Source organism: Sipha flava, unplaced genomic scaffold, assembly GCF_003268045.1.
Source record: "Sipha flava isolate LNK unplaced genomic scaffold, YSA_version1 554_pilon_pilon, whole genome shotgun sequence".
Lineage (NCBI taxonomy): Eukaryota > Metazoa > Arthropoda > Insecta > Hemiptera > Aphididae > Sipha > Sipha flava.
The window spans coordinates 36,248-61,659 of NW_020273537.1; the positions used below are offsets into that span (position 1 = coordinate 36,248).

Sequence of the window (25,412 nt, forward strand, 5' to 3'; positions counted from 1 at the left end):
ACGTGCGTATTTCGTATTGTGTACGAACATCAACTGCTGAAAGACGTGACGGATTTGTGTATTAGGAAACGCGATCGAAGCCCCCCAAACGTCGTCATCCGACGAGTATAATACGTACGCGATAATTTTGTACATCGCGTAACGGTGCCGACGCGGCCGGTAAATAAATTATACTTGCAAACGTTCGCGTATTGTTTCCCGTTTGCCGGGCCGGCGCTAGCGAGCGGCTCCTCGGATTTCGCGGTCGTTGCCGGGTAAACGGTTCGTCGGAAAACCGTCGCGGCATTCGATTTCCAACAGAAATATGCGTTACGCGCGTTTCGTCGTTTACACGCGTTATCGTATCCGCTAAGATTGTCCGGTACGCGGACGTACGGATATCACCGGCGTAAAGTCGTGCGCCGATCGTACAGCGCGCGCTCGGACGTGCGACTCGTTCGCGCAGACTCTTTAAACTACTGTTCCGAACAACGGTCGTGGGCTTACGAGAGATTCGAGCTGGTCGTCGCACGACGCCTTCGTATTCGAACGAGCGAATCGGTGCGATTCAATACGCGTGTTGAATCGTACACGCCGTTTTACCGGTGCCGAACTGCGTGTACGTTTTGCCGGGCTACGTTCGGTACGGGTGAGGACTACGTTTTTGCAATACCGTCCGGCGGAGTCCGTCTCTGTCCGTCCGACGGGAAAACGTAAACACCCGTCTCGGGCCGAGGGAAGTTCTCACGGTGACGCGTTAACCGGCGTTTCGTATTTTTTGCACCTCGTATTCATCTTCCGCGCATCCGCGATGTCGGCCAATGAGAACCGAGAGTCCGCGGTCACGCTGACGGCAACGTACTGCGCGGCGGTCCTCGCAGCTGTATCGAATAGGCATACCGAAACTCGTGTTTATCGCCAACACCGAAATCGTTCTTCGCGGGCTTAAACGATCAATCACGTTATCGGCTCTACATACATACACATAAATATGTGTATGTGTGTGTGTGTGTGTGTGTGTGTGTGTGGTCGTTTTATAGACTTTTTTTTTCTTTCTCCCGATAAACTCTATTGTGAGAGTGTTTTGCATCAAGACGAGTCACGAAAAATCACGTCCCAGACGGAGGTAATCGAACTCTTGCCTGTCTGCAGTTATCCACCGATGCATGTCAACTAATCGCTCCGAAGGGTTGATTAATTAATTTATTTATTAAGTGCTTCCTTTAAACTGTCATCACCAGTTTTTGTTAAAGTTTTTCTGCTGTGTTTTTTGGTTCTTCCCAATACGGCTCCGCCGCGGCAGGTAGTGTCATCACGGTTTGATTCGACTCGGCGAATCTTTACTTGCTCCTAACGTTTGTGAAATAATAATTATAATTACCTACCAGAACAAAATACGTTACGCGCAATTAGTCGGCACACCGAGGTTTTTCCAACGAAACTGACAGTTACATTTAAAAATTCGAATTACCTACCAATTTAGTTTTGTTATATTACGGATAAAGAAATCCCGATTATATTGTATACTGTTTTTCCTTTTTTTTTTTTTTTGCTTTAAATCCTCTTCTTGATAATATCTTATGAAATTGAGTTCTTTAATAACGTGTTATTATTAAATTATCTACAAAGTAAAAAAAAAAAACTAAAATAAGGTAATAAATACAAAAAACTATCTTATAAAAATTATTAATTTTAATAGATATAATTTTCATAAAAAAAATTATAAAATAAATATTCATACTCATGCCATATAATTTATTAAAAAAAAAAAATGTAACATATTTTTTAACTTAATATATTTGTATTACAAAATAAAATAAAAATAAACATATACATATATATTTACTCAATTCAAATCATAAACAGTAGTTAATTTTTATATTAGAAACAAAGCAAGTCGTATTCTGTTAGTATCATGTATAATTTTGACCATCAATATCACTAAATTTAGCAATATAGGCATACATAACTGCAGCTGTTACGCTTATTTAAAAATAATACATCAAAATGGGTTGGTCTGCAATTAATAATACTATTTATTGTGTAGCGTAACAAATCATTTAATTAAAATTCTTAACAATTGAGTTAATTAAAGATTGTTAATGATAGATAGAAAGTATTATATTATGAATTACAACCCACAATTATTTAGAATTTAGTGCTCCTTCCTAAAAAAATAGCCTAGATACATGGTTGTAAGATAAGGATGAGTGATATTACTTCATTTCTTAAATACGATTTGTTTGACCATCCCATACAAGTATATATAATCATCGTAGAGTACTTTTAATTTTAATTGACGTTACATAAATGTAAATTTGTATACATATATCTAAAACTTTTTGACATTCATATAATAATCCCATTGGAACTGACAATAATAACACTAACACCATTGTCAACCAATGCATTTAACTAGGTCAATGTCCTGCAGAAACCACTATATTAAACTGGTACAAATCCTTTGTTACAAATGAAACCCCAGTTGCATGATGTTTATCGGTATGTGTAGAGACTGTTCCTAAATGAATAATAATAAAATGTTGATAATATATGTAGGTATGTTAAAAAACATTGTGCTAAATAATATTTCTTTTATCGTATGGATATGTTTGTTTTTTTTTTTTTTTTTTTTTTACCTCAAGGTATAATTTAGTCTAGGTATGAAGGATGGCCAATTTTCTTTGGTGTGTAACACACAGTTATATTATATTGATCATATACACACACGAATATGCACGTACACAGTGGAACTAAAAAACCATACTTATTTTTATTATTATGGTTAAGAAATGCTCATTATTTTTATTCACTTTTATAATTATTTTTTATGGAAACTAAATAGAATATTCCCTTCGGAATTTAATTTCAACGATTACAATTTAATTTTTCTTACACTTTTGTCAGCAAAAATGTGTGATACATAACACACATGTTATAAGTATATTCCTACATACCTATTTACTTTTGTTACCAAATTATGGAAGAATGTACTACGTATATACCTATTATAATATTATGTACGTGTAATATGAACATCTTTTGCAAAAATTAATTATTAAATTTACATAATACACTTAAATGTTTAAAATTATTAAGAAATTATATTAGTAAAATGTTGAGATGGACGATTCAAAATTTGTGTTTGTATGTTTTAAATGAATAATTGTTTTAACTGGATATTCTACTTTTATTTCTCAATTTTTAGCCAGATTTTCTTAATAAACAATGAATACCTTGAAGCTTACTATTTTTCCTTTCAATATATTTCTTTATCTATTAAAAAAATAATTAATTTAAGTCAAATACCATAAAACTACTTAAGCTGTCATGTATTTTCCGAATAAATTTCTTATTATAATTTGTACTACCTACAGTATTAATGATATTATTATGGATTACACTTTTACTTTAAAATATTACTAAAAATAATTTATCAACAACTTATTGTATAGTGATAAAAATTTAAGAAAAAAGTTATGATTAACAAATTTAAATATAACAAACATAAGAAAATAAGTATATTATTTAAATAATAATTAATATTATAGGCACTTAACAATAAATTATCTTTTTCAAATATTAAAAGGTAATGAAATATAGTAGTACGCCGAAATATTGAAAATTATTGCAAGCATTTATATAAGGTTTTAGTGATTCGTGTTAAAAAACAACATGCATGAGAATTGGAAAATATTACAATCATCCTATCAATCTGCCATTAATTTATTGTCCTTAAGCTTCATATATTTGTTGTCTCCATCTTTTAATTGCACGGAATAGAAAATCTGCGTTCAAAAACAATTTTATGTTATTAACTTTAATATTAGAATAAACTGATAAATTGACAAACTTAAATATGTATTGTAATGTATGTGGTGACGCAGGTTTTTTACTATGCTTAATTTTCAATCAAGTTATGATTATGTAAGATACTATAATTTAAAAATGCTCATAATTCGTATAAAATTAAAATATAAAATCTATGCCATCGCATAGATAACGTTTTCTTAACAATAAGTTTAACTAAATTTAATATTAAAGTTAATAACACAAAATGTTTTCTGCCGAATGCAATTTTTCTATGTTGTTCGCTTGCAGAACGGAGACACACGCGTGGATCCTTTTAAAACGTTTAGTACATCACAGATCACGCGTAGGTACATCACGGAAAACAAGTTTGATGAACTCTTAAATATAAATAACATTTGTATTTTTGACAGTACAAATCCACAGTTCAATATATTATAATGTGTCGATCGCATCGTAAAGTTTCTGTATAGGTACTCGCACCGAGAAGTGTAACCGATTTTTTAACGTGGTGAAAAAACTACTTGCTCATCCGAATCTATTCAGGATGCACACGTCAAGATCACGATTGCGGAAAGCAAATCTAATTTTTGGTGTTTACATAGTTTTTTTCTCTTTTCGGGTTTTTTTCTTCTTTACAGCGCGATCATCGATCGTCTTCCTATGCACACTTACATGCCGCTGCGCATGCAGTCGTCATCACGGTTTTTTTACAATGACATTTGCATTGTTACCCGTGTCTAATTATACATACTGTACGACAATTATAAACATATCTGTAGAACCGTTATGGGTCGTAATTTTTAATCCATTACGTTTGAACTTGCGGATTTCGGCGGTGTATATTTTCCAATAATAATATAAATAAATAACACGAGTATATTAAAATATATGTATAGTATACATTGTACACGGACGCTGCAGACGAGGTAACGTTTCGTACATTATAAACTTACTGGTTCACCGTGTAGGTGAAATATGGCTATGCCCACTCAGCTCTTATAATACATGTATGTATACGGTACACCACCGTTTTCTTGTAATTATAATATTCTTATGAGTAGTATCGCCTGTTTCGAATATTGCGTTTTTGGATATTTATAATATATTATACACTTATCTCGTCGAATTCCGGGTCAGAAACGCCAAAGTATTACAATCGATCGCCAACCCAATTCTCAACACGAATAGGAAATTGATCATTTTCTCTTGTCGGGGCGTCGTTTGGCTGCTCAACAAGCATGCATAAACCTGCAATTTATAGTCGCGCACGTCAATCGATCTTTACTCGTATATAAAACATAGTATTTACGCATATATATATATATATATATATATTACGAGGCTTCGTTCCGTCCTTCCAATATAGCAACACGATAAAAACAATTAGGTTAAGTTATTAACATCATTTGATCGACACACCACCGCCGTATTGAGTTTATGCATTTCTGGACATAAAATTAATATATACCTATTTATTATTAGACACTTTCTCCGTTACCAATAATAGAGAGCATGATATATCTTAGAGTAAAATTTTAATTTTACTTCGATCGATTATTATTATTATATCGTCTCAATATTCTTCATTTATTATAAAACATGGATGATTATTATATAATTTAAAATATTTATAGATATTGAAAAAGGTAGAAAAAAAAATTCAGAATGAATTTTCTTTTTACTTAGGTCATCCATGTCCGCAGCTCACTATAATATTCTTCAGAACAAATACCTAATTTTAATTTATTTATTTTTTACTTTTAGGTCGAACTGCTTTTGAAAAACTTACCGAATTGGATTATAAAGGAACGACGTATTATACGGTAAAAAACTTGACGCTGTATGAATGTCAGGGATGGTGTCGTGAAGAGCCAGAGTGCCAAGCAGCTTCATTTAGGTAAATATTAAAAATTAATAAGATATCGAAAATAAAAACTTCAAAAGTTGAATTTATTTTAAATTTAATATCGTAAAAGAAACATTTGTGATAAAATATGTTGGTAGATATTTCAAGTAAAAGTAAAAGTAAAAGCTTTTATGTCAATATTAATAGTTTATTTTATAATCAATGGTTATAGTTACACGTAATTGATAGTAAATTTTTTATACAATATTTTTATAGAGGGTATTTTAAAGTTAGAAAACCTTAAAGAGATTTTAAGACGTACGGTTATTGATGAAAATATAAATTTCATTTCAGTTTTGTCTTGAACCCTTTGACGCCTATACAAGAAACTGTATGTCAATTACAAAATGAGACAACTGCCAATAATCCAGCGGCAACACCACAGCGTTCTGTCAATTTGTATTACATGGTTAAAATGCAAATTCGATCAGGTTAGTCATTCAAGTCATGCACCACTATATTAATAGATATTATTACTTTTAATGTCTAGTCAATTTTCGTTTTAATAATTGTGTTGATGCGCAGATGAACAAATACATTAGATTATAGTACATCATATGATTATTATTTATTGTAGCCCTCCAGCTTTAATACAGCGTATTAACTCTTAGAATTTCACTACGATTATAATACGGCTTCCGGATTCGCATGTCATTATTTACCTATGTATACATATATATGTATAAATTATAACTGCGCCTGCGCTGGTGATATAATTATCAATGCATTTGTTTCTTCCATACCACTGCGGTGATTTATTCACAGATCTCATAAAAATATGTAACCTGTGTACGTCTAAGGATTCACTATTGAACGATAAAGACTCTGTGTGTTCATGCTGTTAGTATGTGTTAATACTGCGTGTATATGGAGTGCACAAGCTTTGATTTGTGCCATATGATAATTATTATGCACGGTACACATATTAAATGTAACTAATATCATTGTTATCTTATAACGTCTAATGTTCAGAGTTTTTCGTTTAGCACGAGCGAAAAGCTACCATTCTGAGATAAAAAAAAGTATAAGTCCGTTAGTTTGTATGGTTGGCGATTGGATTTAGCGTAGCGTGACATTATAATAATGAACATTTGAAAAACAACCGCTATATATGGTTGTTGTCTTGGCACGACATTAAACAGTATACATGCACACGTATATAAACATGTACAGCGGACGTAAATGAAACTATTTAACTCGCACATGAGTATCTATATATATACTAGAAAATTGTATTTGTGTGTACACTATATACGCGTGTTTGAGATCTACGCGTTTTGGTTCGTGTACAACAATAACGATGATAAGACCTGTATTAAAACGCGCATTGAATCGAGTGAATAACATTATTGTACGAGAAAGTAAACGTCTGTGCTCGGCCACTTAAAATGTATTTGTTATACATCCACTTGGATAGCATTTTAAAAAAATCAACTCGTTTTGTCTAGACAACGTGTGCTTGAGACCTTGGTCGTTCGAGAGGGTACCGAACAAAATGATCCGGGGATTGGACAACGCGTTGATCTACACGTCAACGAAAGAAGCGTGTTTAGCCGCCTGCTTGAACGAGGTGAGTACCCTACTGCAGTATAATCCAGAACCACACCGAATCACGAATAACCTTGTAAAAACGTTCAAATTATGTGTATATACGAGTATATATTTGAAACCAATCGAATGACTTTGAAATTGTACAAAAATAATTATAATATTACGATCGATTTCACAGCATCGTTTCACATGTCGTTCGGTGGAGTACAATTACGTAACCCTTCAGTGTCACTTGAGCGATTCAGACAGGCGGACGACGGGTCAGTACGTGCAGTTTGTCGATGCTCAGGGTGTCGATTACTTTGAAAATCTCTGCATCAAAGGTAAACCATCACTCGTTTAGATCTTACAATTATTGGTGTATACTACTTGCGTGTAATTTTCTAAACATTAAACTGTATAAGCAATTGTATATTATTTATTCGAGACTGTACTCACACTGTATGCTTTTCCCCTCAGGCAATCAAGCTTGCAAAGGAAATCGTGTGTTCCAAGTACCCCGGATCGGAGTGGCCGACGACAAGGTGGCGCAATACGCCTCGTTGCATTATTATAACGACAAGGAACTACAGGTATACAACATTTGATGATGTTAATATTATACTAAAAGCGACTGTAATGCATGTTACTTGTATAATAATACAATGAAAGAAAATTTTTTATAATAAGCGTTATCGCAGCGCCGAACAGATAATATTGTCCGTTCTTTGTAAGACTATTGTTACAATTTGATATTACCAATCATTTCTCACATTCGCAAAGGTACCTCCGGAATGGAATACATAAATATTATTTAGGTACGGGATGCTTACATAGTACAGGTACAACTTATACAGGTCGCACATTGTTTATTTGCATACATGTGCGCGTACGGTGAACAGTTATCCGATTTCCGAACGCATTGAAAACGCATAAAATAGAAAATAATATATAATACTATATAATATATAAGTAAAACAGTAAAAGGTCAATCGAATAAATTGTTATTATTATTATGTACGTGGTGTGCCGATCGTATGTAATATTTAAAACAATGAATGAACATAAATGAACATCTTTCGGAATATGTATACTTAAGGGGCATTCTTCGAATATTACATATTATAATATAATATGGACAATTCGTATGTATTTCAAATTTCAAAATTGAACGTGTAAATAGAAGAACCGTTTAGATTTCGCGTTTTGACGTATTATACTAACACCCGTCGATTCGTTAACAGCGTGTAATACATACAGGAATTAAATATACTATTAAATTATTAGTTTCTTAACACTAATAACAATTTTTATTCGTGATGACGGCGATAAAGAGATAAAGTTTTATAAATTTATCACATCCGATGTGAACCAACCGAAACACGACGACAGTGATTTTCACCGATCGCTACAATATCTCCGCGACGGTGATGAATCGTTATTGCGCTATGCTTGGATCGAAACAAAATTTTTTGTTATAACTCATCACGAATACGGGCGAAACTGTCTGCAGTTGTTCACACTTTAACGCACGTGCACCGCGTATCCGCTCAACTTCGACTAGATTATCTTGAAACGTGACTTGTGCAAAAGGCAGGGAGCAAAAGAGGGAGACCAAAATCGTTTTGCGTGTACTACTCGTACGTATTCGTTATCAACCACCATAGCAATGAAATAATGTATATATAATTTTAACTGATGCCTGCAATACCTCTACGTTCGAGTTAAGTAAAGTGAAGAGTCAAACCTGAGCACGTAACAGTTTTTCCATCGTAAAATATTATGAAATCATTGTCGAATAGTTTTTTAAGATATCATGATCGAAACAATTGTACACGAGGACGAGAATCGTGACAACCGTGTAGTGTTTTAAATTTTTTCACCGACCGCATTTGTTCGGAGTCTAGTTCTAAGTTAATCTGTCCAACATGTTTTGTGTACGACTTGCGTCCTCTCCGGAACAGGTGACTAGTGAGTCGGCGTGTCGATTGGCTTGCGAGATCGAGAACGAGTTCCTATGCCGATCGTTCATTTTCAAAGGGCCGCCAGTGGGCACGGCTTACAATTGCGAACTGTTTCACTTGGACCACAAGACGTTACCGGACGGGCCCAGCACCTACTTGAACGCGGAGCGACCGCTGATCGACGACGGACAAAAAATCGGCAACTATTACGAGAACTACTGCGAGAGTGAGTGTCGTTTTATTTATTTTTTATCTTCTTCTTATATTCTGTTACCGCGACGTCGTTACCGTTTCGTCGTCGCGGAGCCATATCCGATCCGTTCTCGGATAGTGTACGCTGGACGCAGGGGCGCAACGGAACGCATAACACGACCGTGAAGCATAGCCGTTGGCCCAGTGCGCGTGCGCGTTCGTTGTTCAAACCGTACGCAATGGTGCAGATCCCGTGACGCATGCGCGTAACGGAACGCCTTGGGTCCGAAACGGCCGACCGGTATGCTTCACGCACCAGCCAGGCACAGTATATATGTTACGACAGCAGGTTCCCAAACTTTTACAATCTCGGAACCCTTAAAAAATAGTTTGTTTCGCGGAACCCTAATGTCTTTCTAATTCCAATTAAACTCTAATTTTTCTGAAAAAAAAAAGAAAAAAAAAGTAAATCCATTAATCTAAAAAATGTTTTTAATGATACCGTTAATATTGCTAATAATCACTCTTTATTAAAATTAGTTTAAAACACATTTTTTTTTTTTTTTTTTTTAATAATATAAAATAATATTTTTTCCAAATATAATATAAAATAAGTTTCTCAATAATCGCATACATCCGGCGGAATCCTTAACATTGTCCCACGGAACAAACTTTGGGAAACGCTGTGCTACACAACAACAGCTTTGCCCAGTGTACACGATCCGAGAGGACCCAATTAAACGCACTCGCGTCCGCACTTTACCACCTGATCTGACCCGACCTTCCCCGTATTTCCAGAGTCCATGACGCCACCTCATGAGCAGCTGCCGGTCGTGTTCGAGAGCACCGACGATCCGTCATTGAACTTGACTAGAACCGATTTGAACTGCGACAAAACCGGAACGTGTTACGACGGTCAGTATACCAGAACAATTTAACAATAATAATAATAATCATAATAAATACGCTCCGTCCTATTTGAATATATTTCAATTATCCACACTCGGATAGGTTTCGTACACGTTTATTCGATCGATGTTGAGCACGAGACTCGAATTTCTAATTTATTTTTTTTCTACCGCAAATCGCTATCGATGGTCGATTTATCGGCATACGATTTAAAATAAGACTGTAAAAAAAAAAAAAAAAATGATAAATTGACCCGAGTTGCATGCCATAATCGGTATACGGTTTGCGTACAGATGGAAAAATATAGAAGTTGTAAATCATTATATGGGGTATTTTAAATGAATTTAGCAGTCTTATTAGTTATTCGGTGCGTCCATCTTATTATAATATATTGATACTTTCGGTAATAAATTACAATTTTTTTTTCAAAATTCAAACGCGTAAATGCCATTTTTGGAACACAACTTGTCGAATTACTTTTTTCGTACTTGTCAACAAAATAAAATAATAACATGTAGTGTTATATAAAAAATACCTAATAAGTATTTTACTCACGAATTTCATTGTTAATAATCGTCGATTTAATTACGATATGTTTCTGTAATAAATGCCGAACACTTTCATTTGATTTCTATTTACTTATTATATTTGTCTAAGAACTATAATTTCTCTGCAAACGTGAGTTCAATCCAAAAATGTTTTCGTCTACGATGTACACGCGGAGTTTTTTAATTACATATTTTCACATCGTAATTATTTTCAATTCCAACTTAATATAATTTCAAATGTGAAAAACCTGCAACAAATCTAATTTACAAAATTAATTTTGTGTTACGAATCGTGTTCTTCTATCATTTACAGTGTCCGTTCATTGTAAGGACACTAAGATAGCTGTTCAAGTACGCACGAATAAACCATTCAACGGTAGAATATACGCGCTGGGCAGATCGGAGACATGCAACATTGACGTGCTGAACAGCGACCAATTCCGATTGGACCTGACAATGGCTGGTCAAGATTGTAATACCCAGTCGGTGGTAAGTAATTTAAACCTAACACAGGATCACAAAACATTTTAATGGGAGAATAATCCGTAAGAATTTGTAAGATTTTTCAAGTCTAGATGAGATTTATAATATATAAGTTACATCGAATATAAAAAAAGACAAAGGATAGAATATCCGGTTTATTGAACTCTCTCATTAAACCCAATATAGAACTCGGTCTTCGCCTATTGATAATGATTGCGTTTTTTTCCCCTACTAAGACCGGCGTGTTTTCCAATACGGTTGTTCTCCAACACCACAGTGTAGTTATGACAAAAGCAGACAAGATATACAAAGTCAAGTGCACGTACGACATGTCCTCGAAGAACATAACATTTGGGATGATGCCAATAAGGTGAGATCTAAGATACCAATATAAAATGTAATTAATATTATCAATTATTATATAGGGTTCATCTCTGCCGTTTCACACGATAAACATTATACGTTAACATATTAACACATTATTGTTAAAACATTTCTGAAATAAAATTATAAAACACTGCTCTTAATTCAAATTTTGCTTAACATGTTTTATAAAATAACCATAATATATATTTTGATATCAATGTAGACTTAGAAATATTAAATAACCAAAATAACATATACATTAATTCAGTTTTAGAAAAATCATTCATACATACACAATGAAACAAAGAAAAATAATTTTAATAATATTTTAAATATGCAAACCGATTTTAAAAATAATATCTCAGGTATATCAATACATTTTAGATAATAACAAATAATAATAATTAAAATATTTATTTTTCTTAACATAACTATTTCCAATAAGAACTCATTTTAAATAATCTCTCCTTATTAGATTAAATTATCTCTATGTGAAAACGACCAATTTTTCTAAATATATTTCTTCCTTTATTTTTCCTATATATTTTTTTCGTATCTAGTCGCGATTTAATTTACTTTGTATCAACTTGATGATGAATTTTTAATTCAAAACCGGTCGTAATTTATAAATATATTAATACTAAATATCAGACTAAGCATATATATATATATATATACAAACAATTTATTTATTTATTTATATAATATTTTACTAACCATTTACTAAATTTTAATTTTAATTTAATTTTTACTATATTATTAACTATACGTATATTAACATTAACCATGTGACATCAAAACTATAACAACTTATGTAATAACATGTAAACTAAAATTAGCTTTACAAATTCTAGGCAGCTTAATTAAAATGTTATATGAAATTGTCAACAGGGACCCGGAGATGATAAGCATTACTTCGGCACCAGAAGCACCGCCGCCAAGGATCCGAATCCTGGATTCAAGGGCAAGAGAAGTGGAAACAGTGCGAATCGGAGATAAGCTGACGTTCAGAATCGAAATCCCCGAAGACAGTGAGTGTCGTAACTATAACAAATTGCACTTCAATAGAAAATCGTGTTCCCTCATATGCTTACACGTACACCAGTGGCGCATCGTAAAATGTAGTAGTCTCATATGTAAGGATTGGAGGCTCTCCGACGTAGAAATTATGTTCAAAGGCATATAAATAAATTATTGTTGATCAATATTGATAGTATCATTAATACTGTCGATAAAATTCATATTATGATCAATACTAAAATGTTAAATTCAAAACAATATTCGATATTTGATTTTCTGTATTGAACTTTAATTTCTAATTATTTTATGGGATTTTTGAAAAGGATAAAAATATTTATTTCATAGAATATTGGAATTGCAAAAAAAAATAAGAACACTTTGTTATGATAAATTAGTATGTAAGAATCCAATTTTTCGTTTTTTCAACGCACAAAAATTCGATAAAAAAATACAGTAAAAAAAGTCAACATTTAAATATATTCAATTTTAATTTTCACGTTAATCTCGAGTTAGACTTAACTCGGAGTCCCATCTTCAAACACGCCACTAGTTATTGTACCAAATAATATTTGAATGATAGTACATAGAATACCGCCAGTGAGACGCAAGACGTTTATACAATTTATGCATGTACGTTATTATATAAAATATAATGATGTCCGTTCCTCGACGGTGCGCACGCAGTCATAAGTTTTTCCCGCAATGACTCGGTTTGTTTTTCGTTTGTGTGTCTAGCACCTTACGGTATATTCGCCAGAAGTTGCGTGGCCATGGCGAAGGACTCGAAGAGTACGTTCCAGATCATCGACGACGAAGGGTGTCCGGTGGATCCGACCATTTTTCCTGGGTTCTCTCCCGAAGGCAACGCACTTCAATCTATTTACGAAGCGTTCCGGTTCACGGAGTCGTACGGTGTAATATTCCAGTGCAACGTTAAATACTGTTTGGGCCCGTGCGAACCGGTAATAATAATAATAACAATAATAATAAAAATAATAACAATATTCCTCTTGCCGTCGTCGAAGCAAGAGTTGGCCAGGCGCTTCCGCCCAAACGATTTTTATTAAAAAATATATATTTTATTTTATTCATTCGTTTGTTTTTCACCCTTCACGTAGGCCGTTTGCGAATGGGGCCGAGATTCCATTGAGTCTTGGGGACGGCGCAAAAGGTCGGTGTCTAATGCGCCCAACAATGACACGTCCGAGAACAGCGAAGACATGACTCAGATTAGTCAAGAAATACTGGTGTTGGACTTTGGCGACGAAAAGCAATCGCAGTTCTTAAAGAGCAACGAGCCGCAGTACACAGATTTCAACAAAGGTATGTTTATACGATGACATATCTATACACACGAGCATACGGAGCAGGAACTGTATGTTGGTGTAATCATTTCTTCGATTTTTAAAATAGCTCAATGGCAAAAATATCATTTACTTTTGAAATTTTGTGGTGGGCAAGAGGAATTCTCTAGAACCACATATTCTAGAACCATCAACTGAAAAGAGTCAAAATACCTGTGTTTACGTAGTGTACGGAATAAGGTTTTCGTAATATTTTTTCGGTGAATCAATATTCTTATAAAATCATGATTTACTTACTTCATCGATTCTCCCCTAGAGCCTATACTTTAACAATTCGTTTTCTCGTGCTTCGTACTTATTCGAGTGTTTTTTGTTTACTGTTGGTTTTCAGTTTCCGCCTACTGAAACTCGGAATACACACGCGTTCTAGTACAAACATATAGCCTTAATCATTTTAGTTTTATAACAAAGGTCAGAATTTGATTGTTATGCATTGATTTTAAAATAGCATATTTTCTTGCAATTAAACTTCCGATTGATAAAATTTCACCGAAATTGTTAAAATGTTGTTCGATCCAGGTGATTTGACCAAATTTTTTTATTTTCTCATTATTTTCCCGTAACGAAGGAAAAACTGTGAGAAAAAAAATGTAAAAATATTTACTCAATTAAATGTTTATGCTTCTTCACACAATTGTGTTTTAGGCAACTGTAATTTGAACATAAGTATATAATATTCCTTTATTCAAATATTTTAGCTACGATTGTGTAGTATACACATTATATATATACTTGGCACAGACACACCGATTCCAGTAAACGCTTCGTTAAGAATCGGTGTTTTTTTTTTTTTTTATTTAGATGTTTTTTCTAAAGACGATTTTCGATTTATTGTGCAGATAACATTCATCGTTCTCCGCTTACCCTTTACAGTATTATGTACGTTAAAAATTTAACTGTTTTGAGAATTTTCTTATCATGACCTAATTAATAATAAAGAATTATAAAATATTATAATATTAATTTCTGAAATATTTCTTATAATATCCTTATAAATAAGACATAAGATAAAAGTTCTCGCCCAGCGTATTACGGTTCGACGTTTACAGATATTTACGACCCGGTTCGATTTTAAAACTAGAAACGCACTGAATATAAAAAAATAAAACGAAAAGCGAAAAACAGGCAACAACTTTTATGTTTTATTGATTATTTATATCAATGGAAATATTTAATAATTCTACGAGTACTATACACAAAACCGTTTCATTTTTTATATTTTTATATTATTATCGTCTTACGGGTTTACCCGTATTTATACATGTTACGCCGCGGCCGTAATGCAAATATGGTAAAACGATCGCATTCGGTTGCGTAGGGCTTTTGCTCGTGATTGTCAGAAATCTACATGTGAAACACACATATATGTTTATGCAGTTCAATATTGCAGTGATAATTACAGTCGTGTCTACGAAACCGATTTAATAATACAACACGTTTCGTTTTCCAGACAAGACGATCACCATTGTGGAACCGTGTCCGACGAAAACATCAGTATTGGCATTGGGCATCACGTGTATGCTGCTCATACTGATCTACGTGAGCACGGTGTTCTGTTATTACATGAAGAAATGGATGACTCCGAGGAAAATGATGGCATGAAGATGTCGACCTAATAAAAAAATACATTGCCCATAATCTTGTCAATAAGCCATGGTTAATAATAATATACATGCCCACGATTTTTTTTTTTTTTTTAAAAGCAACGAAACAAATATAAGAAAAAAAATCAACAACGTATAGGTACACATATGTACTGTAGCATACGTGTTATTACGTGTTATCATAATACCCATTCGATACATACGCTCGTACCTTCGTACATATACAAACGCATACATACCTAATACTGTTACTATTATTATTATTATAAAATTATTTTTACCACCGCTCATAAAAATCATATCGATTGGCGTACGAAAACAAAACACCCATCGAATAAATTGTATACACATGTTATGCTTAAAGACATAATATTTTTATATTATATTATTTACCTATACGACGAAAAATTTAATTTACATAAAAGCTAAGGTAAATGTTAGCTCGACGACGACGAGCTTTGATTTTTTTTTTTGTACATAACATTTAACGATACATAGGATAATATTATAATTATACCTGTGTCCTATAATATTTGTAATAGTTTAAGTTTGATATTGTGCCTATTGGAATTTATCGCACATTTTCCATAAAGTACCTATAATTATTTATTTTGTAATAATAATAATGCGTCCGTGCGTTTTCCGGAACGATTATTATTATATCGTAATTATAAAATGTACGTCATACCCACACAAGCACGTGTACGCGCACAATAGCGCATTGGTGTGCATACAAAGTATATACTTGTCATGAAGATGAGAAACTTGATTTCATATGATAACATGATATCGTTTTTGTGATAAAACGATATACATTTAGCATTTAGGAAAACATTAGGAAATTAAATTCGAATTAAGTTTTTCCTCTTCTTGATGAGTATCACTTCATTTTAAATGTAAAAATATATATGATTATATTTTAATATAATGCCTCAATCTAGGCGCTCTCTACAAAGCCTATTATTATTTATTTTCAAATTTATTTAAACAATTTTCATAAAAAAAAAGAATAAAAAAAAATAAAAGTAAAAAAAAAAAAATACAAAGTATTAACAATAATTTTTTTTCAAAAAAATTAACATTAGATAGAAGAAGATTGTATGATTAAGTTAATTTAGATACCTAGATCATTTACTTAATTTATAAAACGTAGACTTAATTATAGGTATACAATCATGTATTTTTAAAAATGTATTTTATTAATAATGTATTCATTAATAAAAAAAATATTAATGAAATACATTAATTGTGTTTATTTATTGAAACTTGTATCAACCAAATGGCCTTCCCTAATGAACATGATTATCACATTGATTTAACATGCTATAATTTGGAGGGTCGTTTGAATGGAATTCAAGGTGTGCGGTTGCATCCTCTAACTATGAAATACTAAAAAAATGATGAAGAGTTCCCAGGCGCCCGCGAGTTATTTGATAAAACATGAACAAAAAAGTTATAAACTAACAAAACGAAAGAGTAATTTAACTAAAAAACTATACTAATAATACTTATAATTTAAAGTAGTTTAGACTTAAACAAATAAAAAAAAATAATTGAAAATGTCCCTAGGCGCCCTCAGGAAATTTGATTTAAACTAAAAAAAAAACAAATATTTACTAACAAAAAAAAAAAAAAAAAATAAACAATATAAAATTTATATTTATATTAATATTTAGAGTACCATATTTATTTACTATATTTAGAGTACTATATTTAGGGTACTTATTGATTAAATAATTAAAAAATGAGAAAAATTAAATAAATAAAAAATTAAATAAACTTGAAATAACTATACCTAAAGATTTTATTCAAAATTTAGATTTTAAAATATAATACTAAAAAAAATGAGAATGGGTCCTGAACTCCCCAATATATTTGATGAGGATGAAAACAAAAACAATAATTGAAAACATTATGTTCATAGTTGAGTTGAGCTCAAACAAATATTGATATGAAAACATTTTCAAAGTTATAAGAAATTAATAAATCAACAGAGAATTTCAGACAATCTGTTAACTGACTGATATTCACCTCCGTGTATGGATGGATAATAACCAAATTGAGCACATCAGTCAAAAATGATCAAAACAATTTTTTTACTTACAAACAGAAATGTATATTAAATTGAAAGAATCTAACTCATCATAGTTTTTAAAGTTAAAACATGGAAAAACAACAACAAAGAGAAGGGATTATTAAGGAATTTTGTTATAAAATAAAACTTGCGTTATTTAAAATTCAAAATACATAATAATAATATTTATTAGAAAATATAAATCATTATATATAACATATTTACTGAAGTACTATGTGAAATTATTAGGGCTCGGAAGTTGATAATCTTAAAAACATTAAAAATTACATAAAAAAAAGATGCAAATATGACATAAAAATGACAAAAAACGAGCTAAATAAATTATAAATATTTGTTTTATAAATTTATCAAAGCTTAAAAATTACTCAAAAATCAAAATAATTGCATTATACAATTAGAGCGTATTTGATATTGTCAAAAGTACCTAAATGAACAATTATATGTTTATAAATATTTATATTTGGAAAAACTTCTCTCCACGTCCACTGAAGTGATTGGGAGGCACAGACGTTTTAAAAACGTTTTAATTTTCCTAGGTAATTTTAAAAATATTACGAAAAAATAATAAAATTTAGATATAATAGGTATTATTCACTATAACATGATAACGAGGCGACGACTATAATTGACTAGATAACATCGGATAGGTACTAATCGAATATTAGGAAAAAATAATAAAATGTAGGTAGGTATAATAATATTCATTAGAATATGAAAACTACGAATGTAATCAGCGAGATAAAATCGGACAAGTTTTAAGTTATCGGTATAATGGTCGACAAGAAACGATAACTAGTGAACTAATGTGAAATCAGTAAAATTTAATAAAAATGTCAAAAAATTACTTAAAATGCACCAAAAATATTGAAAAATGACCGTAAAGCTTAAAATTACCTAAAAATACAAAATAAATATTGCACCGATAAATTTTATACTTCATGAATTAAATTTCTGTAAAAACAAGCATCAAATAAAGCCCGGATTAAGGATCAATTGGGCCCCAGGACACCATACACTTAGTGGGCCCCATTTCAACTTGAATTTAAAAATAATTATATCACTATATTTTAAGGACTGTATGTTATTATTTATTGCATAAGTTTATACTATACAAAAAAAAATAAATATATGTATCGCTTGTTTGCTACAACAATGACATAAGACGAAAAACATGATTTTACACAAATCACATTTGAACATTTGATTTGCAATATGATCAATAATTGATCAATTTTATAATCAATATTATTAATAATAATTTATTAATTATTAATATGATGGCAACGCAATATCGTCACAACTGCCATCTAGTGGCTAATTTTTATATATACACTTATCTAGTTCTTGCAGTATAAAGAAAAGCACTAAAATTATTATTATTTGCAAACACCTTAAAAATGAAGATTTTTGTGTTATGTCGTTGTTATAGCAAACAAGCGATATATAGAAGACAGATAAATTAATGTAATTATTTAGATATTATACACAATATATACAAAAAGATTACACTTAATATGTAACTAGAGCCATAAGTTTAATTTTTTTTTTTTAAAACTGTTTTGAACTCGTTAAAAAAATATATTTTGGGGATAAAGATAGACCTCAAAATCAATGGGCCCTGTAACCGTGTCCCCCTTAATCCGGGCTTGCATCGAATATAAGCAATAGAAAAAAATATGCAAATGCATCAAGTACCGGGCCCTAATAATTAGGTATTGATTTAAAAATCAATGTCAGCAACAAAAAACAATTTTATTAAAAATTAAATATATACTAGCTGACCCGACAAACGTTGTTTTGTCATATAAATTATTTCTAGAGAATATATTGCTAGAAAAAAATAACTAACTTAATATAACTATGTAAGAATGTGGTATATAAGTATAAGAGGTATGGAGTGCTGTGAACGGTGATGGAATATAAAAATGAAAAAAACATCAAACATTTATTTTTTTAATAATTTATTAAAATTGATTCTTTAAAATTATATACACCGTTAATTATGATAATATTAGTAAAAAACAATATTAATACCTTAATGCAACAGAGTATACAATATTTTTTGTTATCCCATCTTTCGCCAACACAAACAAATTGGATGGTTCGAGAACACGCTACGTATAATTGTCCGTGTGAAAAACATGATGTGCTCAAATCTAAGCCACAGACAGACATCGTTTGGCCTTGAGACTTATTGATAGTCATTGCAAATGCCAATCTAATTGGAAATTGAAGGCGTTTAAATTGTATTTATTTGTATTTATATTTATAAATAGTATTTCACATCTGTGGGTATAATAGGGATTCGCGGTAATAATATATTTTCACCTCAGAATTTGCTATTTAAAACGATGGCTTCGATAACATTTTTCATTAATTTTTTAATGACTAATCGCGTGCCGTTGCACAATCGTGGTGGGTTCAAATTACGAAGCAAAATAACCGGAGATTCATCCTTCAGTTGTAAATTATGAGGTAGCTTACCAGGTAAATCCAATGAATTTAAAAACTCTGATAATTTACAGCTTCAGTAGCATGGCAAACTGTATCAATAGATTTGTATGACACCCAATCTCCTAGTAACAAATGTTGTATCTTGAGATTCAATTCGTTGACGTCCACATTTTTTGCTGCTAAAATTACTTTTTCTGCCAGCCACTCATGATTTGTGTATTGTCTGTGTACATTGGAAAATATCTGGTCAATGAAAGCATCTTGCAAATCAATGATTGTGCAGAAATCGGAATTTTATGCATTCCGTTTCATCTGTAGTAATTTTCCCATCACCTATATCTAACAATTGTTTTGAGAATCTTCCGCACCCAGCTTTTTATTTGTTCTCTATCTTTACATACATGTCGAGCATGAATTGTTGACAAAGCTCACGACATCGTAGAATAACGTTATCCTGATCGCGTCTAATCATCAACCGATATGCATAATAATCCTTCAAACTTACATTCTTGTTTGTTCTGGCACCTATCGTGGGATATTGTTATTTAATATTTATGCAACACCCGTCATTTTATACCAAAAATAAAATTTACAATTTTTAATAGTTTCGTTTTCAATTGCGCAGTTATCGACCGGGTCAAAAATTATTAAATTAAATTACGATTTATTAAACAATAGCACTTTTCCAACATTTTTTTTCATAAAAACCTTTCCCTAGAAATTGCGAACAATTAAAAAAATTTGAGCCGAATCGGCCCAGCCGTTCTCAATTGATGAAATGTTATATATTTTTGGCTTCATTTTTTTATATATAGATTTAATAATACTTCATTATTATTTGGGTATAAATTATAAAATGATTTTTATAAAAATATTCAAGGGTTATATATAGCTTCTCCTTTACCTTTCTCCCGACTATTTTGGGCACAGGCACCCTTGTCCTAAAACTCCACTAGTCACGAATTTCTACATCCTTTACGCACTGCACACACACAACAGACCTAATATCTTTCTCAATTGTATCCAACAATTTATTTTTGGTCTTATTTTTCTTTTCCATTTATCATTCATCTTCATAACCACTCTTACAGCTTTTGTTTCTTCCTGCCTCATTACATGCCCAAACCATTCCACCAAATTCATAACAAAAATTAGATTATAACTAACTGATGCAATTATGGATTTCTAATGTTATTTTAGAAATAATAAGAAATATTACAAAATAAATAAATAATTTAATTGAAAATATGTACATCAAAATTATAAATCTAATTAAAAATATTAGCTAATAGACCATTATATTTGTTGATAAAAACAACATTGTTCAACATTTTATAATCAGTCACTGAGGTTTAAACTATTGAAAACGTAAAATTATAAGAGATTAGACAAATCAACATACACAGAACTACAAAATATATTTATTTAAATTTATATCCAAATTTTATATAAAAAAATAACTTAATTCATAATTACAAATTATTTTCAATTAAACATTTATGTTGCCAAAGGATTTGCATGTATTGTAATGTACTGGATTTTCACATCATTCAACGGTTTAAAATTTTTTGAATTCACTGGTAGTTTTTCTAATTCATCTAAAGCTTCAAACCCATCAATAACCCTAAACATAAAATGGGTATTAACTTATAATTTTAATGGAAATAGGTATATTTAAGTTTTTTTTAAGTATAATCTAAACTACAAAAATTGGTTATGATTATATGTTTTTTAGGGAATAACACAAATTCTTAGTGAACAACAATAACATGAAAATATATTAAGAATTATTATTATTATTGTAAAACCTATAACATAAATATGAGCATTTACATTTTTAGTACTATTTTAATTATATATACTATTTAATTTAACCAAAATTGTATATGTATAAATATTTTAACAAATTTTGGCTTTATTTTTCTATACTTTATATAGTCAAAATTACAGTATAACCATGGCCCAGAAGTATATAGTACATTTTTAAATAGAATTTTTATTATTTATAATAATTAATCAAACATATTATTTAATTTACCTTATACCAATATTTTAAGTTAAAATATGTATTAAAAAAAGTTATTAATGTATACTTTCTCTTTGATTTGAATTATTTTCAATAAATCATCATAAAATATGTTATAAAACCTCTTTAATAAATTAATTTACAAACTGAAAAGTTAAAAATTTTAAAAAGTATTTTTTTTTTAATTTGATGAAAGTCTCGTTCCTCTTAGGTATAATCAAGTAGATAATTAAAAAGAAGAAATTAAATATTTCAAAAATTATGATAAAATACAAAAACAATATTAAATTGTAATATGAAGAATAATTATATAAATATTTTTGATAAATGGTAGAGCCTTGTAATTTAAATATGTATAAGTTCAACTTGTACAATTAGTTACTATATGATCACTTTTGTACTAACAAGTATTTTTACAAGTATTTTAGTTTATTTTAGGTAAAAAGAGTTGCATAGATGAGAAACTAACTTTATTACTTAACATTACAGTAAATATTACATTTATTCTATAAAATACTCAATATATACATAAATATTTAGCCTTATATTACCTTCCAAATACTGTGTATTTTAAATCAAGATTTGGTTGTGATGCATAAGTAATAAAAAATTGACTACTATTAGTGTTTGGCCCATTATTTGCCATTGATACAGTTCCTCGTTCTTTATGCTAGAATTTTATATAAAGTGTTAAGAATTATTTAGTTAAATAATAAATAACCAAAAATTAAATTACTTTTAAATTTTCTTTAAATTCATCTTCAAACTTTCGACCCCATATTGACGAACCTCCTTTACCAGTATGTGTAGGATCACCAGTTTGTACAATGAATCCTTTAATGTTTCGGTGAAACAAACATCCGTTATATTGGTCACTGGCACATAATGCTAAGAAGTTCTAATAGCAAATAATGTTAAAATTGACACTGAATATGAAAAATAAATAGTTTATATTTACTTCTGCTGTTTTTGGACATTCTTCACAGAATACTTCAATTTTTATATCACCAACATCAGTATGTAAAGTGACTGACTGAAGATAAAGAATTATAAATTAAAAGATATAATTTTTATGGTAAGTTAATAAATACTTAAATGATTAATTATTAAATATTATATTTTTACAAAATCATGTTTATTATTATTATTATTATTATTATTATTAGGACTCTGAATTTATTGCATCATTAAAATTGATTGCATTATTAAAAATATAACTAAAAATACAGTTAACTTTTTTTGTTTACATAAATAAATATTAAAAAAAAAAATAGTTCAAGTATTTTTTTATTAAGACTTATTACAAATGTAAGTTCTTTAACAAAATATTTTCAAATAAAAATTCATATGAATATTTTAATAGCGGTTTCAGTCTGGTCTTCCAGGAGCCTACCATTTTTAATATTTAAAAATGTTTTATTTTATTTTTCAATACAATTTTAAGTGTCTATCTTAAAGCGATTACGCTGCACGAAAAAATGCCAAAAATTGCATTAAGTTGAACTAAACATTTATAGATTTTAATTTGTACTTGCATGGAATAAATTTATAAAAAATTTGCAATTGTAAAAACATCTAAGACCTAATAATAACTTATATCTATAATACATATTATTCACTAATAATACATAGAAAGCACTTTGTATTCATGATTAAGAACATATGAATAATGGCCATAGTCTGATTATGTTTTTAATGTGTTTATAATAACATTTAACATATATTATATATTGAATTAAAAAAAAAATGTATTGATAGAACTACTAGAACTACTAACTGAATTGGTAATTTCTGTATTATCAAACGTTACAAATAAATATATTTAAACATGGCTACATAACAAGTAAAATTACAATATCGATAAATAAAATTTTTATTTAATTTATACACATCTACAATCAATGCAAACAAAACTAAAAATATGACTACTTAAAAATGATTATTAACCAAATGGCAATTACTTACCATAGTTTATTGAAAATAAAGTTAATTTTCGTACACCGGATTGATTGTAAAACAATATGTCTGTTATTTGTATAGCTCTAAATGTGAGCATAAGCTGCGGAATATTGTAAATATTAGTTAATTGAAACAGTACCGAAGAAATTAAGTCACAACTACAATCACGATATTTAAACAATAGAAAGTTTTTTACCAATTGGTCGTTAATATTTGAATATATCAATATAATTCCACCAGAAGATCAATAATATAAAGAGTGCAACTAAATTGTTTAAATACACAACCCGCATTGAGTTTGTTTAAGTCTTAGACAGCGTGTACCACATTAAACCGTAAACGATTTTAACTTATCGTTATCACGAATTATCTGTTGACCCTGGTTAAAGATACAGTACATTTTCAATCTTACTATTACATTATCATCTGTCGTTGTGTAACCAGTAAATCTTTTCAATCGTGCGATTCACTTATATGCTTAGGTATTAATGTCTTAATGATAATAATTAAAATAACAATTAATAAATATTATATAATATTGTATTGTAAAACAGGATATCCTGCGTACAGTTTTCCGACAAGCGCTTATCACTTCGTGTAAATAATTGATAAGATATGTTGATAGTAGTAATTGGTGCACGAGTTCGCTGCATAGACATATTATATTATGTCTATGGTTCGCTGGAAGCCAACACGATTATCAGCGTATCTTATGGCGTGAAAAACCCGACCAGCCTTTAAATACGTATTGTTTGAAAACAGTGACATATGGCGTAATTACCGCATCCTATCTAGCTACGGCGTGTTTAAATAAATTATTAAATGATGAAGCTTTCCGATATCCCGAAGTCTGTCGCGCCTTAAATCAAGATTTTTATGTTGACGACTTTCTTGGTGGCGCAGCTTCGTTATCAGAAGCATTGAAATCATGCGACGATTTAATAACCGTTTTGAAAGGAGCCGGTATGGAATTATGCAAATGGTCTAGTAACGATTATAGATTATTAAAAGACATTAATGTTACAGATTCAGGTGTTACTATTAATTTTACCGATAAAGAAAGTACTACGAAAATACTAGGCATGTATTTGAATCAAACCATTGTAATGAGCAGGCCTCATTTACGTCAATACACCACATCACGCCATAAGACGTCAGCATCACGTTATGCTGACGGACCAATCAAAGGCTCTTTTAATA

At 30.6% G+C, this 25,412-nt stretch overlaps 2 protein-coding genes across 2 annotated transcripts in view; one reads left to right on the top strand and one right to left on the bottom strand.

Moving 5' to 3' along the window:
• LOC112691075 overlaps positions 1-16,051 on the top strand; it is a 34,547-nt gene extending 18,496 nt beyond the window's left edge. The window contains exons 3-15 of the mRNA XM_025565214.1: positions 5,557-5,689; positions 5,993-6,129; positions 7,147-7,268; positions 7,428-7,572; positions 7,709-7,821; positions 9,193-9,418; positions 10,183-10,299; positions 11,155-11,330; positions 11,561-11,694; positions 12,582-12,721; positions 13,446-13,672; positions 13,829-14,033; positions 15,525-16,051. Coding sequence (XP_025420999.1) covers positions 5,557-5,689; positions 5,993-6,129; positions 7,147-7,268; positions 7,428-7,572; positions 7,709-7,821; positions 9,193-9,418; positions 10,183-10,299; positions 11,155-11,330; positions 11,561-11,694; positions 12,582-12,721; positions 13,446-13,672; positions 13,829-14,033; positions 15,525-15,676 — 2,027 coding nt within the window. The 3' untranslated portion in view covers positions 15,677-16,051. The remainder of the gene's footprint in view (positions 1-5,556; positions 5,690-5,992; positions 6,130-7,146; positions 7,269-7,427; positions 7,573-7,708; positions 7,822-9,192; positions 9,419-10,182; positions 10,300-11,154; positions 11,331-11,560; positions 11,695-12,581; positions 12,722-13,445; positions 13,673-13,828; positions 14,034-15,524) is intronic.
• A 5,504-nt stretch (positions 16,052-21,555) lies between these two features.
• LOC112691076 (peptidyl-prolyl cis-trans isomerase-like 3) lies at positions 21,556-24,576 on the bottom strand. The gene is made up of 6 exons (XM_025565215.1): positions 24,409-24,576; positions 24,219-24,312; positions 23,212-23,286; positions 22,990-23,151; positions 22,805-22,923; positions 21,556-21,851 (listed from the first exon to the last, which is right to left on the bottom strand). The coding sequence occupies exons 2-6, from the start codon at positions 24,219-24,221 to the stop codon at positions 21,725-21,727; spliced, it is 486 nt and encodes a 161-aa protein (XP_025421000.1). The 5' UTR covers positions 24,222-24,312; positions 24,409-24,576; the 3' UTR covers positions 21,556-21,724.
• Positions 24,577-25,412: the final 836 nt, after the last annotated feature.

Coding starts and splice junctions, on each gene's coding strand:
- LOC112691076 (XM_025565215.1), bottom strand. Junction 23,152..23,211: donor AATGTCCAAAAACAGCAGAA/GTAAATATAAAC, acceptor ATTTGCTATTAG/AACTTCTTAGCATTATGTGC. Junction 21,852..22,804: donor AAATACACAGTATTTGGAAG/GTAATATAAGGC, acceptor TTTTATGTTTAG/GGTTATTGATGGGTTTGAAG.